Source organism: Nicrophorus vespilloides, unplaced genomic scaffold, assembly GCF_001412225.1.
Source record: "Nicrophorus vespilloides isolate i.1.1-1 unplaced genomic scaffold, Nicve_v1.0, whole genome shotgun sequence".
NCBI classification, from domain to species: Eukaryota; Metazoa; Arthropoda; class Insecta; order Coleoptera; family Silphidae; genus Nicrophorus; species Nicrophorus vespilloides.
The window spans coordinates 1-15,965 of record NW_017096216.1 but is presented as its reverse complement, the minus strand read 5'-3'; the positions used below and the strand labels follow the sequence as shown (position 1 = coordinate 15,965).

General features: G+C 40.3%; 1 protein-coding gene across 2 annotated transcripts; it reads right to left on the bottom strand.

Annotated features, from left to right (window-relative positions):
* Nucleotides 1–204: 204 nt before the first annotated feature.
* On the bottom strand, nt 205–15,378 carry LOC108556304 (cadherin-87A). 2 transcript variants are annotated; one of them, XM_017912349.1, is made up of 18 exons: nt 15,308–15,378; nt 8,250–8,473; nt 8,040–8,177; nt 7,726–7,986; nt 7,441–7,633; nt 7,235–7,347; nt 6,901–7,098; nt 6,325–6,831; nt 5,850–6,164; nt 4,142–5,678; nt 3,856–4,076; nt 3,534–3,731; nt 2,676–3,464; nt 2,415–2,590; nt 1,859–2,218; nt 1,707–1,797; nt 1,440–1,592; nt 205–1,377 (listed from the first exon to the last, which is right to left on the bottom strand). In XM_017912349.1, the coding sequence occupies exons 1-18, from the start codon at nt 15,366–15,368 to the stop codon at nt 1,234–1,236; spliced, it is 5,679 nt and encodes a 1,892-aa protein (XP_017767838.1). In that variant the 5' UTR covers nt 15,369–15,378; the 3' UTR covers nt 205–1,233. The 2 variants fall into 2 exon arrangements, with proteins under 2 accessions (XP_017767838.1, XP_017767839.1); XM_017912350.1 differs by having other exon boundaries at nt 8,250–8,470; nt 15,308–15,376.
* Between the last annotated feature and the right edge of the window lie 587 nt (nt 15,379–15,965).

Here is a 15,965-nt window from a genome sequence, read left to right as displayed (position 1 = left end):
CAAAAGTATTTCAGTATTGAATTTAATGACTATTATTATTTCTATATACAATTGATAAAATGCGTATCGAAATATTGTTTATTAACTGTGGGAGTTATCAATTTTAATTATTCCAATCAATACATTATTTACCTGATTTCGTCGATGATCTTTATCGAACAGGCGGACTGAAAAAAACTGAAATAAAAAAAAAACCTTGGCATATACACAAACATACTGTTTTTATTTATATTTACAAAGTGTGTACAAATCCGAAATCAATGGCTTTATAAATAGATTTTTTTCCTTATTATTTATAATATATATATATATAATTGTATTTATTCCTTGTTATATAATTAAGTGGTTTTCTTTTGTTTTCATTCTGCGATGTATTATTATGATACATGTGGGAAACAACCAGAAAAAAAGTAAATAAATAACATGAAATATCATTTTGGAAAAACTTATCGCTCGCCAAAGGGATCGTCCGGAAATGATTTCAGTTGCCCCGGAAACAGATACTACTCTGTCAATCGACGATATACATTGTTTACTAATTTAAGAAGCGTCTCCTATGGAAACGAGGGTTGGTTTCCGGGGTAACGGAGTTGCACAAAGGATTCGCGACATCTGTATCGAATCCTTTGGCTGGTTGGACCATCATCCCTAAAAGTCAGATGAACACGGACGCAGATCATTTCCTTCCTCCCGCCTCTACGCTCATCCAAATGCGATCCTAAACTTAATTGAATCGGTCATCCGAGAAACCGAAGACATAATCATTTCTCGAACGACCGATCGATTTTGGATGAAGCGATCAAAGATAATTGTGAGAACTTTATTTCCCCCAATCAGGAATCGAAACTAATTGTAATACTTTGATATGGCTAATTGTTAATTTCTCATTGAACTCTCTACAACCAGGTAAAAAAAACGGTAAAACAAATACAAGATTTTAAAAGAACTTGAGTGTCTTGCCTATTGTTAATTAATTATCATGTTGGTTGTATGTTGTTTACATCATTCCTTGTTCTGTCATCACAATTTACTTAATTATTATTATTTTACTCAGCAAGATCCAATTCGAACAGTCTTTTCCTAACTCAATCCGCCATCAAAACATGTATTGTCTTATCACGCACATTCACTCCTCTCTCATTAAAATATGTTTAGTTTGTTGCTGTGATCATCCCTATCTGCACCTTCTGCTCTTGTTGCTGCTGCTGCTTCTGCTTCTTCTCTCAACCTAATTTATATCAGTTCTGCGACGTAGTCGGACTGCTTGTCGTGCTTAAACCGACTCTTGTTGAAAGTGTTGAAATCTTCGGAACTGCCCCCGACGGGTTCCGGCACTTGGAACGTCGACCCCTGGAAACCCATTGCAGCTTCGTAGTACTGGAATGCGGCGAAACGTTAGTTCAGGTTTATTGCTGAAATGCATGAATTGTTCTACTAACGTTTGGTGATCCCCTAAGGGTGCTGCTGTTTGAGTGCAGAGGCATCCCCGACAGAGTTGCATAATCGGCCATCTCGTCGGCCATCGAGAGGGTTGCCATGTGAACGGATCCTCGACGGTTCGGATGTTGGATCGTCGCGTAGGTGTTGTCATCCTAAAACAAATAAATAAATTAGCATTTTCATATATTTCATAGAATTAACATAATTGATAAAATTTCATGAATGTTCTAACTTAATAAAATAAAATCTACAAAGATGTAATTTACCGGAACAAAGTCTTCGCTATTCCTCCTGTTCTGCTCAGGTTCATTGAAGACCTGCATCGTCAGCTCCTGTTCTTCGTAGATTTTCAATTTTCTGAAAGCAGTTGCGAAATCATGAGTAAAAGTTCTAAAGGTCAAACTGTTCGTTTAAATACTGTTCGATCCACAGGGGATTTTCCGTGGTGTTCAGGTCATCGATGATGGCCTTTTTGATGAGGGCATCCTTCTTCTTGACCCCGTTTGGTGGCATCGACCAGTGCCGTAGGCAACAGCAGACCACGGTAAAGGTGACTATGCCGACGACGAGGACGATCAGGAGAGCGATGAGAGCGGCCAGCGCCGGATCGAATGCCTCCTCCTTCTCTGTAGCAAACGCCGGCACGACGTTCTGGATGGCGAAGCCGGCGTAATAATCCTTGAGGAAGTCGTATTTCGCGTCGATTATCTTAAGGACCTCCGGCACCGGGACTATCGTGTGGGTGTTTGGATCGATAACCAATATGTACATATCACTCCTGGAATCAGAGAGACACACACACACATCGTACGTGACATTAACGACTTAAGGACTTTATCTCAACTTGAGCTGCCTCCTTTATCTTTTCTTGTAAGATCCCTCGAGAGAGATATATTTCACGATTAAGATTTGAAATCACTTTAAAGCTGCACAATTGTATTTCTACTCTGAATTATATGTTTGCTGTAACTTACCATTCTTCATTTTTGCGTCCGAGGTCATCGGTGTGGTAACGGATGTCATCGATGATGACTAAACTACCGGTGGCGTTGCTGAGTTCGGCGATGATCTCTTCGCGTTCGCATTTAACTTCTGTTACAGGTCTGGATAGGATGATTCTGTTCAGCTGTGTAGGCTCGAAGATCCAAATCTGCGAGAAGAGTGAAAGAAAAACGGAGGATGAAGATGATTGGAAACCGAGATCGTTTACGTTCGAATGCAGACAGAGAACTTACGTGAACTTTGGCAATAGTTTCCCTTTCCGGGAAGGCGTTCTCCCTGGCGACGACGTCGACGACGAATCTGTGCTGATTGTTCTCGGCCAGATAAGTCGCCGTGTTCAGATGTCCGGTCTGCGAGATGTTGAACGGCGACGGGATTATCGAGCCGGAACTCTTGTCCGATCCGTACTTGTACAAGTTGGACGCCTTTATGTAATAAGTTATGGTCCCGTTGGGGCCGGCATCTGGATCGATTGCCGACACGTTTGCGATGAAGTTGTTAATATTGGCCATCGCGTTCACCGCCGCATAATATGTGGGCTTCACGAATTTCGGAGCGTTGTCGTTCTTGTCGTTGATGACCACCAGAACTTTGGCCACTCCAATATCGTGCATGATCTCGTCGTCGCTGAGCCGATGTCTGTCCTCGTCGGTCAAGTAAAAGTCCGGATCGTTGTTGGCCAAGATGAACAGATTGTACTCACTCTTCTCTTCGCGATCAAACGACTTGTTCGTGTACAAACTACCGTCGAGTTTGTCCAATCTGAAGGCATGATCCTCATCCCCAGCGAGCATGTAATAATACACCTTAGCGTGTTTGCCCTCATCTCGATCAAGAGCTTTCACCTGTCCGATTCGTAGGTTCTTCTCATCGTTTTCATCCACGTAGAAGATGTACGGATTCGTCGTTTTCGTATCCGGAAATTCTGGTCGATTATCGTTCATATCCACCAGCAAAATGGTTAAGTATCGCACAGTTTCGAACCATTTGGGCATTCCGTGATCCCGTGCCACCAAAACGAGCTACCAGAAAAGCGCATAAAAAAGCAATTAATAACTCTTATAGACAGCAAAAACCTGCACAACTACTACCTCATAACGTCCTTGAACCTCTCTATCCAACATCCTCTTGCACTTCAACTCCCCAGTCTTCTCTTCTATAGCGAACTCTTCAGTCTCCTGCACGTTCTCGCCATCAATCCTCAAATGATATGTTATTCTACCATTCTCTCCAGAATCCTTATCCGTCGCCTTTACAGTCATCACAAGGAAATCCGGAATAGCAGCAGTCTATAACAATATTATTAATTTAATTCCTTAAAGTTCAATCAAGTCAACAAATAATAAATGACGTTGTTGGATGGCCACTTAAGGGAAGCATGCATTCATATTGATAGACATAAATCTGTACTACCTCGATAATTTCCACGGTGGAATTCAATAATGCTGGCATGATGAAGGCGGGTTTGAATTCGTTCACGTTCTGCACCTCGATATTAATCATGGCCCTGTCCGATAGTTTACCCGTTCCTTCGACGTCTCGGGCTTCGACCAATAAATTGTACACGTGTTGTCCATCGATTAAAGATTTATGCGGATACAAGATTCCCGTGTCTTCGGCCAGCAAAAATACATCTTAAACACAAACACACACACACAATTAAATACGAACGAGTCTTTACTCAACACTACGAACTTACTTTTTTCGTTGCCCGTCAGGATTTTGTATTTGATGATTCCGTTGATCCCGACGTCGCCGTCCGTTGCATTTATTGTGACAATGGGAACTGGAGGATTCAATCGGACGTTCTCTACGACGGTGGCATTGTAGCTACTCTGGTTAAATTTGGGAGCGTTATCGTTAACATCTCGAATGAAGATGTGGATTGGAACGCTGACGGTGCGCTTCAGGTTTCCAGGAGCTCCATCACTTGCCACCACTTGGATGGTTACATCTTCGAGGACTTCTCTGTCCAGGAAATTTGGATTCTCGACAGTTACTTCACCAGTTTCTTGATCGATCTTAAAGTTCTCGCTGTGCTCTCCGGTCAGGTTGTAGGTGATCTTTCCGAATTCACCGGCATCTGCGTCCGTTGCATTCACCGTCACTATGTGCGCATCTTTCGGTATGTTCTCCTCCACGGAGACGTTGTACATCTCTTTACTGAATTTCGGGTCGTTATCGTTGATGTTTACGACGGTCACACGAATAGTCGCGCTTGTATTCAATTGAGGCACACCAGAGTCGAACGCGACGATGGTGAAGTTCAGATTCTCGGTCTGCTCAAAGTCGATGACTTTCTTGATCTGCACGATCCCTGTACCATTGTTGATTTCGAAGTACTCGCTCTGAGGCCAGATCGTGTATCCTGCGATCTCTGAATCTTCATCGTAAGCGTTGTATGTTGACACTATGGTACCAACAGGTAATTCTTCCTTCAGCTGCAGGTCGTAAAACGGCCTTTGAGGAGTCCAGGGTGGAGTAAAAGCCGGTGGAGAATCATTAACGTCAGTGATTGTTATGATTAACATTCCTTCGCCTTGCTGCATGTTGGTCGCAGTAATATCGGTCACAAGAACAGTGATCCTAATTACAGCCGCAATATCCCTTAGAAGAGGATTCACCACCGTGACTTTTCCGTTGTTTTTGTCCACGGAGAAGAAATCTTTAAAACCATCGGTCCCTTCTACTTTGTGCCCGTGCTTATCCAAAGCGGTGATGGGTTCTGTTGCAGCAAAATTCAAAGCCTCCGATCCATTCACGTCCGGATCAAGGGCCACCAGTGTATGGACAACGGTTCCGACGGGTGCATCCTCCAATACCTCTGCCTTTTGCGTCGTTGGCACGAAGTAGGGTAACTTATCGTTTGTATTAATGATATTGACTGTTAAAGTCGCTGTTCCGGTTAGAGCTGGAGAACCCTTATCGGTAGCAACTACTTCGATGTTGTAAGTGTTGCGCCTATCGTAATCCAATTTGGAAGAGACTGTGACAATGCCGGATTCAGGATCAATGTTGAAATCGTCTAAAGAGCCTTTGGTCAGCTTGTACAGAACGTCGGCGTTAAGACCGACATCTGCATCGGTCGCGTTCACCTGAATCACCGATGAACCTACAGCCACATCCTCTTTAACTGCAACCACGTAATTCTCCTCCTCGAATTTCGGCGAATTGTTGTTTATATCCCTTACAGTTATATTCACTAAAGCGCTTGCCGTATATTTACCATCGTTAGCCTAAAAAGAATATCGAATTTCATCATAATACAAAAATCGTAATAGTTAAGAATTCAGTAAATCAAATTGTTGTCACCGCACAATTATTATACCCGAATAGTCGGTTTATATCAATTGCAAATGAGATACGTCCTATTTCGTTATTATAACAAGATGCAAATGTATGCTCACCTCGACTGTGAGAACAAGATCGTCGGCATTGCTCATGTCCAGACCCGTGGTTTTGGTGATCCTGATCCTTCCAGAATCAGGATTGATATAGAACGAACCGTCCGCATTTCCAGCGATGATAGAGTACGTTAGACGCGAAGTTTTGTCTTTGTCCGTTGCCGTTATGACCAGATCAGGATCGAAACGAGTCGCTCCTTCATCTATGAATACTCTGTAGACGTCCTGTCCGAACACTGGAGGATTGTCGTTGTTGTCCGTCAGAACTATTTTTAGAGGTACAATCGATGTCTGTCCCTTGCCATCATCATCTGTGGCCTAAGATAAAAAAGAACAAGAAAAAAGGAAATAAAAATATTAATTAAATAAAAATAATAGGAAAAATGTTGTAAATTGTAATAATTTGTACATGTTTAGGATATTGATTACTGTGAAAGAAGAATGTTTGTCTTGTAATTAAGGAAGATAAGTTGTTTACCTTAAATGATAGGAGATACTCGGATTTCGTTTCGTAATCGAGACAGTCCTCTTCGCCCGGATGAGAGCATTTTGCGACGGTGATGGCTCCGGTCCGGTTGTTGACGTGGAACTTCTCTGCCCCATTTCCGGCCAACGAATAGAGGATGCCGTTCTCCCCGAATCTTCCGCTATCCCTGTCCCTTGCCACGATGGTGCTCACCAAACTTCCGGGCGAAGAGATTTCGGAAATTGTAGCGACGTAACTGTCCTGATCGAACGTGGGCGCATTGTCGTTTGCATCCGTCACAGTGATGGTCACCGTCGCCGTCGAGGACAGCTGCTCCGCGGTGTGCAACTCTTTGGCAACCACCAAGATCAAGAACTTTCTTTGATTCAAATTCTCGTAATCCAAAGAACTGTTGGTCACGCGAATTGTTACCGGCGTTGAACCTGTCGCAGATTTCGGTTCGATGGAAAACGCGTTCGAGATGTCGTTCAGCGCCAACGAAAACTCTGAATTCTCACCCTGAAACCATCAGCAAAACACAAAGAAAGAAAATTTTATATTATAACGAAACCCTCAAATTGATCGTACCAAATCGGGATCGTTAACGGTCATGTCCAGATCGGGAAGCGCCGATCCTTCAGGAATATTCTCCGGTATTTCCACGTAATAATCTCGCTTATTGAATGTGGGCGGCTCGTCGTTCACATCCTTCACAGTTATTTTAACATCGGCCGTTGTCACCGTCAACGGATCATTGCCTTTTTGCCCGTCGATTATCTCCCTTGCCTGCAGCGAAAATTCATACAATAAGTATCATCAAGAGGATGGGAGAGAAAGATGAATGCGGAAAATTAAAAGAAGAATAAATAGGCGAGAATATATTACGAGGAGCGCATCATAACTCAAACAAACAAAGACCGACCTTAATGTTGAGCGTTAAAATCCCGTCAGGATTATCTATCGATTCCCTGTCCAGCGGTTTGGCCGTCCTCAGTTCACCCGTCACAGAATCCAACAGGAAATAGTTCATGGGATCTGAAATAGTTACATTAGTTACATTTCTACTAAATAGTTATGCACAATACAAATACAAGATTGAAGATATATTCATATTTTACAAATACTTACTATTGACTAGTTCATAGTGTATCTTCCTGGGATGTTGCCTGTCGCCATCGACGGCATGCAATGTGAGGACGAGCGTGTTAATCGAGGCGTTTTCGTAGATTTGTGCTTCGAGTTCTCCTATGAACTTGGGAGGAGTATCCTGCACATCCTCAACGTTGACGTTCACTTTGACGGTGCTGTTGAGTTGTCCGTCCTGCAATTAGGGCACAATGAGGATAGAAGTTGTCGAGAGGGTAGTGCGATTAGACTGAGACGTAAGAGAGAAATAAAAAAAAAAGTATGTACCGTGGCTTTGAGTAGAATTTCATAAGTATCTTGCATTGTGTAGTTTAATTTCTTTTTCAGCACGAACACACCTTTGTAAGTGTTCTGCGAACTTTCGACGGCCTGCAGCTCGAATATTTCGCAGGCTCGCTCGAATCCCGGCAAGTTTATGCATTCCACCTCGATGCTCTCACCGAGAGAATCGGGATCGGAGAGCACCACCTCCGAGAAGACGGTGCTGCCGATAGGTTCATCCTCCTTCACGTTAATCTCGTATGGCACCTGAAACTGAAGCGATTAACAGAGATGTCTGCGTTTACTCTAAAATTAAATACGTTTTGGAACATCGGAGCGTTGTCGTTCTCGTCGAGGATGATGACCGTCACCGGAACGGTTACCAGATTGTTACCACCGACGGGGGCATCCTGCACTTCATCCTCCAAGGTCACAGAAAAGTTCAGAGTGTCGTTGATCTGAAATGGTGACCATTAGCCATATTACATCGAAATAAAGGTAAAAGGGTGCGATTGAAATGTTTACGATACCTCTCTGTCCAAGGGCTTTACGACTGTAACGGCGCCCGTATCCCTGTTGACCTTTAAGAGGTCGGTGCCGTTAAGGCCGAAATGCACGGTGCTGTTTTCCGGATCTGAGCCTTCCAAAGTGAAAACAACAGTTCCAACAGGCGTCGTTTCTGCCAACGCCAAATTGTTTATGTCCAGCGTGAAGACCGGAGGGAGATTGGCTCCTTCGCAAACCCACCAACCTGCTAAACAAAACGCAGAAATGTAGACATGTAGAAACAGCAGACATATAGAAACAGCAGAATCAGCAAGTAAATAAGTGTAAGGTGTATGACGTTTATGATTTCGGTTTCAAAGGATGAAAGAGCGAGCGATATCAAAGGGATTTAAAGAATCGTTACTGCCTTCCTCTCTCTAACTCTTACTCACTCTCCTTCTTTTGCTTTCTATAAAACTCAACCGCATCGGTTGTAGAAGGAATAGAAGGATAACAAAACAGGATAGAGAGTGAGATAAGGATGTTTCTTCCTTTTTATAGTAAATCCTTTGCGTAGCTAACGACTACTGCAGCAACAACACGGACGGCGCGACTGTAGAACACAAACGTAAGGGACGTAATTTATGGTAGGCCCTAGAAACAAATGGTTTTTAAGGCACCCCCAAGGCTGCTCTTAATCACGAACGCTGCTAAAATTTATAGATTACAAAACCGTAAAGACCGTCCCCGGGCTAAACTAAAATCGACCCACTTCTTAATTAATCCATCCGCTCCACGCCAAACCACCCCGAAATTTAAATACATTAAACCAGTCTGATACGAGATCTTAAGCAAAAAAAAAAAAGAAGAAAAAACTTCTTTTCAAACAAGGCAGAGGTAGTTAAAGCATTACATGTTAATTAAAATAACCATTACCTAACTCTTTGTTTTAATTAGATTGATCACTTAATTTCATTGTTATTATTAGTAAAAGTTTCATCTTGTGAAAGAATTTACAATTGGAATAAATTGTTCATAATTGGATTTAGGAAGATGTAAGCAACTAAACTTGGATTGTAAAAAAGAAAAGTGCATTAGCTGATGTCGGATACAGTTTGGAACATAAAATGAAATCGGTTTATTTTATGATTGAAGGCTGCAAGCAACAAAACGGCGTAAACTTATTAGAAATGCATGGGTCGTCGAAGACCTGGAATTTCTTAGCAAGTTGATGGTCGGGGGGGCATTCGCTATTTGTAGATCGTAAAGGCGGTGCGTTTCAATCACACTAAAACGTCCATCCGGGGCAACTTTATTCCGCAAAACCGCAATTGAAACCAAAGCATTTTCAACGGTACTCTCCAGACGATATTTACGTAGATCTCTTTGTTTGCCATCGAAACACTGGATGATCGATGATCTGGCCTTTCACTTTCACCCTTTTTTTGATTGATACTTTGGTATATATTCGGAGAAAAATGAATTCGGTCCGACGATAATCAATCAGCTGTTCTCTTAATCACACGCAGCGCGTACGTTTATTTGTATCCAGACATTGATATTAATCAATCAAGAGAAAAATAAACCATTCGTTCGATCTTTGCTCATCTCGGGTAAAAAAGAAATGCAATAAGGAAATGAGATGGGTCTGAAGGCGTATGGGATGAAGGACAGGAAACGGAGGACCATAATAAAACGGCCGGCTTATTGTTGATGTACTGCGCTGCGGCGTCTCTTCCGGAAGGCATTAGAGCGAACACCTTGTTAACAGGGCTGACGGGTCAACTTCCGGCTGCGATTACATCAGTGCCGGGCGCGAGATAAGCCAAGGACGGACGACGTCCGCCCTTCGCCCTTCTGGATTACCTACACCCAACACCCTATTCCACCCCGCACAGCCGCTCCGACAGCTCGCAGGATTACAGTGCGAATGCCGTTGATGGAAACTCCTCGGAATACTAAGTGCAAGGGCTCAACAACAGAATTGATGCACCTGATTCTATTCATTTTTATTATATACAATTCATTAATGAACATACATTATTTGTTCGTATTTACGTTCTTCTATAATAAACATTAAAATAAAGTAGCGTCTTCAGGAGTAGTAGCATTTCAGGAAATATTTGTTCAGTGTCAAAGCAAACTGATTGCATCTGAAAAAAAAAACATATAGTGATAATTACAATTCAGGTCGTTGATATTCTCTTCTGGACGTACATACTCATACAAACACATCTATTTATTTTCGCAACGAACTTTCCGAATATCAAAACTTTCGCATTCTGCACGTATGTCTCTCGTACATTTTGTTTTTTATTTATATTATTTCATCCCCATTCCAGCATCCCTTATTTGATGCTGCCGCCGTCCCTCATTTTTTTCTCTCTCTCTATTCTTGTTGTTGCTGTATGTGTGTGGGTGTGTGTCGAGTATTTCATTTTATTTTTCATACATGCACATTGGCGCGCCGTAAAGTTTTGCATGAATATTTAAACTGGGACCCTCCATAAATTTCGCATTGTGTTTCGTAAAACTTTGTCCCGATATCAAAATCAGGATTGAGCAAAGAAAATAAAGAAACACAAATGAAGAGAGGAAAGTAAGTAAGAAATTAAGAAAGAAGTACAACTTTTGCAACGGGTCTGTTAATTGAATACACGTGGTGTTGTCGTGTCCGACCAATTTATTGTCATCTATTGTATAACTAATATGTATATTTGTTAGGGCCATGTCTTTCCTCTTAATTATTACAAATCATATTTAACGTATCCATCAAATATACAAACGGATACTTGTACGTGATTATTTAGAATAACTTGTGGAATATTCCGAAGACGGTTACACATTAAATCTATAGTTTTTTATACTAACAGCCTTTACAGTTGCGTCTTTTATCACCACTTAACAGCCTTCTCGCAGCCCCTAAATATTTGGGTAGGATCATAAAACTTAGATAAAGAAACCTTGTGTTTTCCACAAGGTCAAACCTTTTCTCCCACGCAGCCCCTTTTTGAAATGAACACATTTTTGTATTATATAATTTAGTCTTAGTTAGGGGAGCGAAGAGAGAGGAGTCTTAGTAAGGGGTGCTGAGTCACTAAGAGAAGAGTTAGCTAAGGGGTCGAACTGAGAAGAAGTCCTACTTGGGAGAGTCCAAGGAAGTGCACTTACTTCATACACTAACTTAAGAGGAGAATGTAACTCTTGAGTTATATAATAACCTGAGATCAACTATTGTTAGTTGACTTCTCAATAAAACTCCGATGTTATAATAAAGTTAATTAAGAATATTGCATTTAATATTCATAAACCCCTCTAAGACTCCGCAACGACATAACTACGAGATAATCCACGGTGTCCAAGGATTTCTTAATCCCGGGACACGACAGTGTTTTCGGGTGTCCCACTGCGGGCGCACACATTTTTTTTTTGTTCGTTTTTCGGGGTTGTTTGCTGTGTGCTGCGGTGGCATCGATTCCATCACTGTCTGATGGGTGGGCGAAAATAGTGCAAGCAGACGATGCATCCTCGGGGAAATTTAAGTAACTGCAACAAAACTTCCGAGAGGATAGCGCTCGGAATAAACGCTTGCGACCCTTTCGCGCAAAAATTTTTACAAACTGCATTGTTGCCCGAATAGTTCGAACGCAAACACAAACCATTCAGCTTCTTTGCATTCTTTTGTTGGTCGCAAAAGTTACACACAAGTATGTATAGTCACAAATAAGCTCTTTGTATAGCAACAAAAAAAAAAGAAACCCTCGCAACTATTTCAAACTTCTCACAATTTTTGCAGTTTTCTTATTGATATACAAATAATAATATTTTCTTACAACATCAAATTAACTCGTATATTGTGTGTGTATATTGTGTGCATTTTGTAAACAATTATATCGATTGTAAATTGGCGTTGATTCGGATGAATTTACTAGTGAAAATTGTTATTTAATGTAAATGGAAGTGGGCTCGACCGTTGCATTTAGTCCTGGGGTCCGAAGCTTGTTTAGTATGCAAACCCATGGTAAATATCATAGACATAGCGGTGCATACGTAATTACTGATTATGCAGATGCGAACCCGAATACGTAACGGTGTGTTAATGCCACAACCCCCAAACGCAGACACCTTTGAGCGCAGACTTTTCCGCCCCATTTGAGATGGATGTCAAAGAGGGGGCGACACTCTGACTTGTAAATATTTCATCAACCGCTGAATGCAGAATGCGGAATTCGGACAACAACTGGATTTCATTCCACCCACCCCTCGTCCTCTCTCACATACAAACACATCAGATGAACCCCATCTGTTCACCAATATGTGTAATGCGTTCGGAGCGGATTCTGCAGACTATAAATTCCAGTTCTGTGTGCGTTCGCAGAAAGCAACTTTAATCTCGCCGCACTCCTTTATTCCTTTGACGTTTTTCTCCTCATCCCTGTCCTCCTTCCACACCTCCTTTGCCCCGAGCGCCACCTTCGACGATACTTTTTAATATTTTATCTTCGCCAGAAAGATAACACATCCCTTTGGTCCTTCCAGATTTATCATCTTTAATGGCTCGTATTAAAGATATTTATAGATCACGAATCACACACCTTACTCCTGCAGCCTGTTTAGATCATACCTCTGTTATTTATTTATTTAGCAGTTATATAATATTTCAATGATATTTATACTATCAATAAATCTTCAAACGTTTCATGAATTTTCATATATTTTTTTTTTAATATTTTATCGTTTCTGTATATAAAATAATTTAATTAATCAAATTAATTTATTTCTAACAAAATTAAGATCTTAATATTTCTTTTATATATTATTAAAAAAAGCTCATATTTCATTCCTGATATTAATTACAATTTTCATAATTATTTGAAAGAAATTATTGTGAATTTACAACAATGATTATCTTATTTAAAATTAAATAGAACTAATTTGTCTCAATGTTAACGTGAATCTAATAAATTCGATTACAAAACTTCGCAAATCACAAATTCGTTCATGTAAGAAAAGTAGCAAAAAGTAATAAAGTTTAGCTGCTAACATTTAATGATTTATTTTTTAAATATTGTATGGAATTATTTTTTATTTATTTGAAAACAGTTGAAAAATATTTTCTTTTAGATCCTGCTGCGTACAAAAATAATAATATAATTGGAAAACTTAATGCAAATCGCAGAGCGCCGGGGGATTTATCGTCCTTCTATTTTTATTCTTCGTATTCCCTTTTCTTCTTTGCACGTTTTTCGCCCTGCGGGGGTGTCCTTAATAGCGGATCGGGGAAACATAAGGACTAACGAATTCAGTGAACCCGAATAAGCGATGGTCGAACAGAGGTTTTTTTCTCTCTCTCTCTCTATTCGCCACGACGAATTACAATTGCTGTTATTTTTCCACGTCACGTCGTCGAGTGGTTGGATAACATAAAAAAACGAGTATATAGATAGCCAGATAGATATAGAGATGTAGGAGAAATGAGCAATTATGGGGAATTCCCGATTGCGCATTATTGCTATAACTGCATTGTTCGCACTGACAGAAATTTAATTATTCGACCACGAACTGTTAGTATCCAAATGTCAAATTAATTACGCGTTCAATTGAATTGCAGCAAACATGCATAGAAATATCATTTGTTCTATGATTTTTGTTATTTGTTTTTTTTCTTTTGTGGGGAGGAAAACAAGGACGCGAAAAGGAAGGCGACTTTGGTCTCTCCTCATGCGAAACGTATAGATCAAATAATAAATGTTGGCTGTCCGGGCGAGTTTAAGTGAAATTCCATGTTTCCTGCTGACACGGGGGCGAATGTGTGTGTGAGTGAGGGAGTGAAAAGGGGAATCCCGCAGGGCGTTCTCAAACAATCGCACAAAAGTCTCCGCAGCAGACGCAATTAATATTTTGGACCGCGAAAATTTCCACCTTCACTTGATTAAATAATACGATTGTCATGTCCTCGACATCCTCGCAACTAAACCGCATCAAGTTGAACTCTGCTGTGGCCATTCTCTGGCATATCTTCGTTCGAAAATCACTGGTTGGTGGTCATGTTTTCGAATTCCATGACATAATTAATTTATTGTTGCCAGGACAATGCTGCCGTCTGTTTACATGCTTGTATTAGGCACAGATATTGAACATGATATATGGTTTGCTTTGATCAAACAAAAAATGGGAATAGTCACACAACACGTTCAATCATTATGAACAAGAAAATAATTGAAACAGAGAGTTTATATTTCATGGAATTTTCAGTAACAACAAACCATTAAATATATAGAGAAGAAAGTATGTTCACTGACATTATAGTGATTTTCATAGTTTTCATAAAATTTAATGTATGAAATATGTAGACTTTATATTGGACATAAAATTATATTGCTTCAAAGCTAAACATATAGAAAGCAAAGACAAATAAAGCTTCTTAACAAAAAGCGGATTTTTGCATATATATAAATTTCCGGATTACACATTTTTTTGATTGATGTGAGCGAATGGCAAGCTTATAATTTCTGTTTCAATGTAGCTTTAATCATCCGTGAAACGAATTTTCCACTCTCCTGCGCTTTTATATTTAAAAAAGAAGTAATATAGCACTCACGTCGAATTACGAAAACCACCCCAATTTCAGTGTGGCGCTCGACTCCGACCCATTTGACCCACTAATTCCACAGATTTCTGAGCTGATCGATGGTGTCGAACGCGGAAAACGAAAGAAAGAACAGACCAAGTGGCGATTAATTCTCCGGAGAGTCTAGACTTCTATCTAATTACAATAGGCTACACCACCAACAATTGGATCATCTCGGATTGAGAGAGAGGAATCAACACACCGAGTTTCGTGAATAAAATAATGAAATCACGGCTATATGTAAGTTCGTTATATAAGGGAAAGGATTCCATGCAAATTGCATATAATTGAAAGAGGAATTTAGCGAGGGCAGCGAAAATGTATTCATTAAAGAGCGGTGGAGGTTTGTGCAAGGGTGGATCGATTTCGATGAGTATGAGGGATGAGGGACGGTTGAAGGTTGAGGTGAAAGGATAGCTTGTCGTGATTCATCCTGTGAGCGGAAGGTGGATTTCGGCTTTCCGGACTTACCGTTCATCAAAAGCGCAGAGACGAGGACCTGAATCCAGGACATCGGACCCAGAAATCCCATCTTTCCTCGGCCACTGCAACAAAAAGAACAGAAAAAAATGATTTTTAGTAATTGGTTTCATCAATTTGGTAAACTCATTTTTAAATATAATAATTATATTTCTTAATTAGTTGATTTATACATTATAATAAGTAATGCATCAAATGACTGAAATATTGTCATTTTCTATTAAGTTTCTGGATTTATCCATATGGCTGTAATTCATGCTCAAAGTTGAAAAAAATGCTCTAAAAAGCAGTGTTTTTACATTTCATTGATTTTCTCGAAAACTATAATACATAGAATAAATCGAAAAGATGCATATGAAAGCTGAATGTTTGGGGAATGTATCAAGTATTCATGTATTACTGTGGATTTATCCATATGGCTGTAATTCACGTTCAACGTTGAAAAAATGCTCGAAAAAGCAGTGTTTTCACATTTCATTGATTTTCTCGAAAACTATAATAGATAGAATTAATCGAAAAGATGCATATGAAAGCTGAATGTTTGGGCAATGTAGCAAGTATTAATATATTTCTGTGAATTTATCCGTATGGCTGTAATTCGCGTTTAAATTTGGAAAAATGCTCGAAAAAGTCGTGTTTTCACATTTCA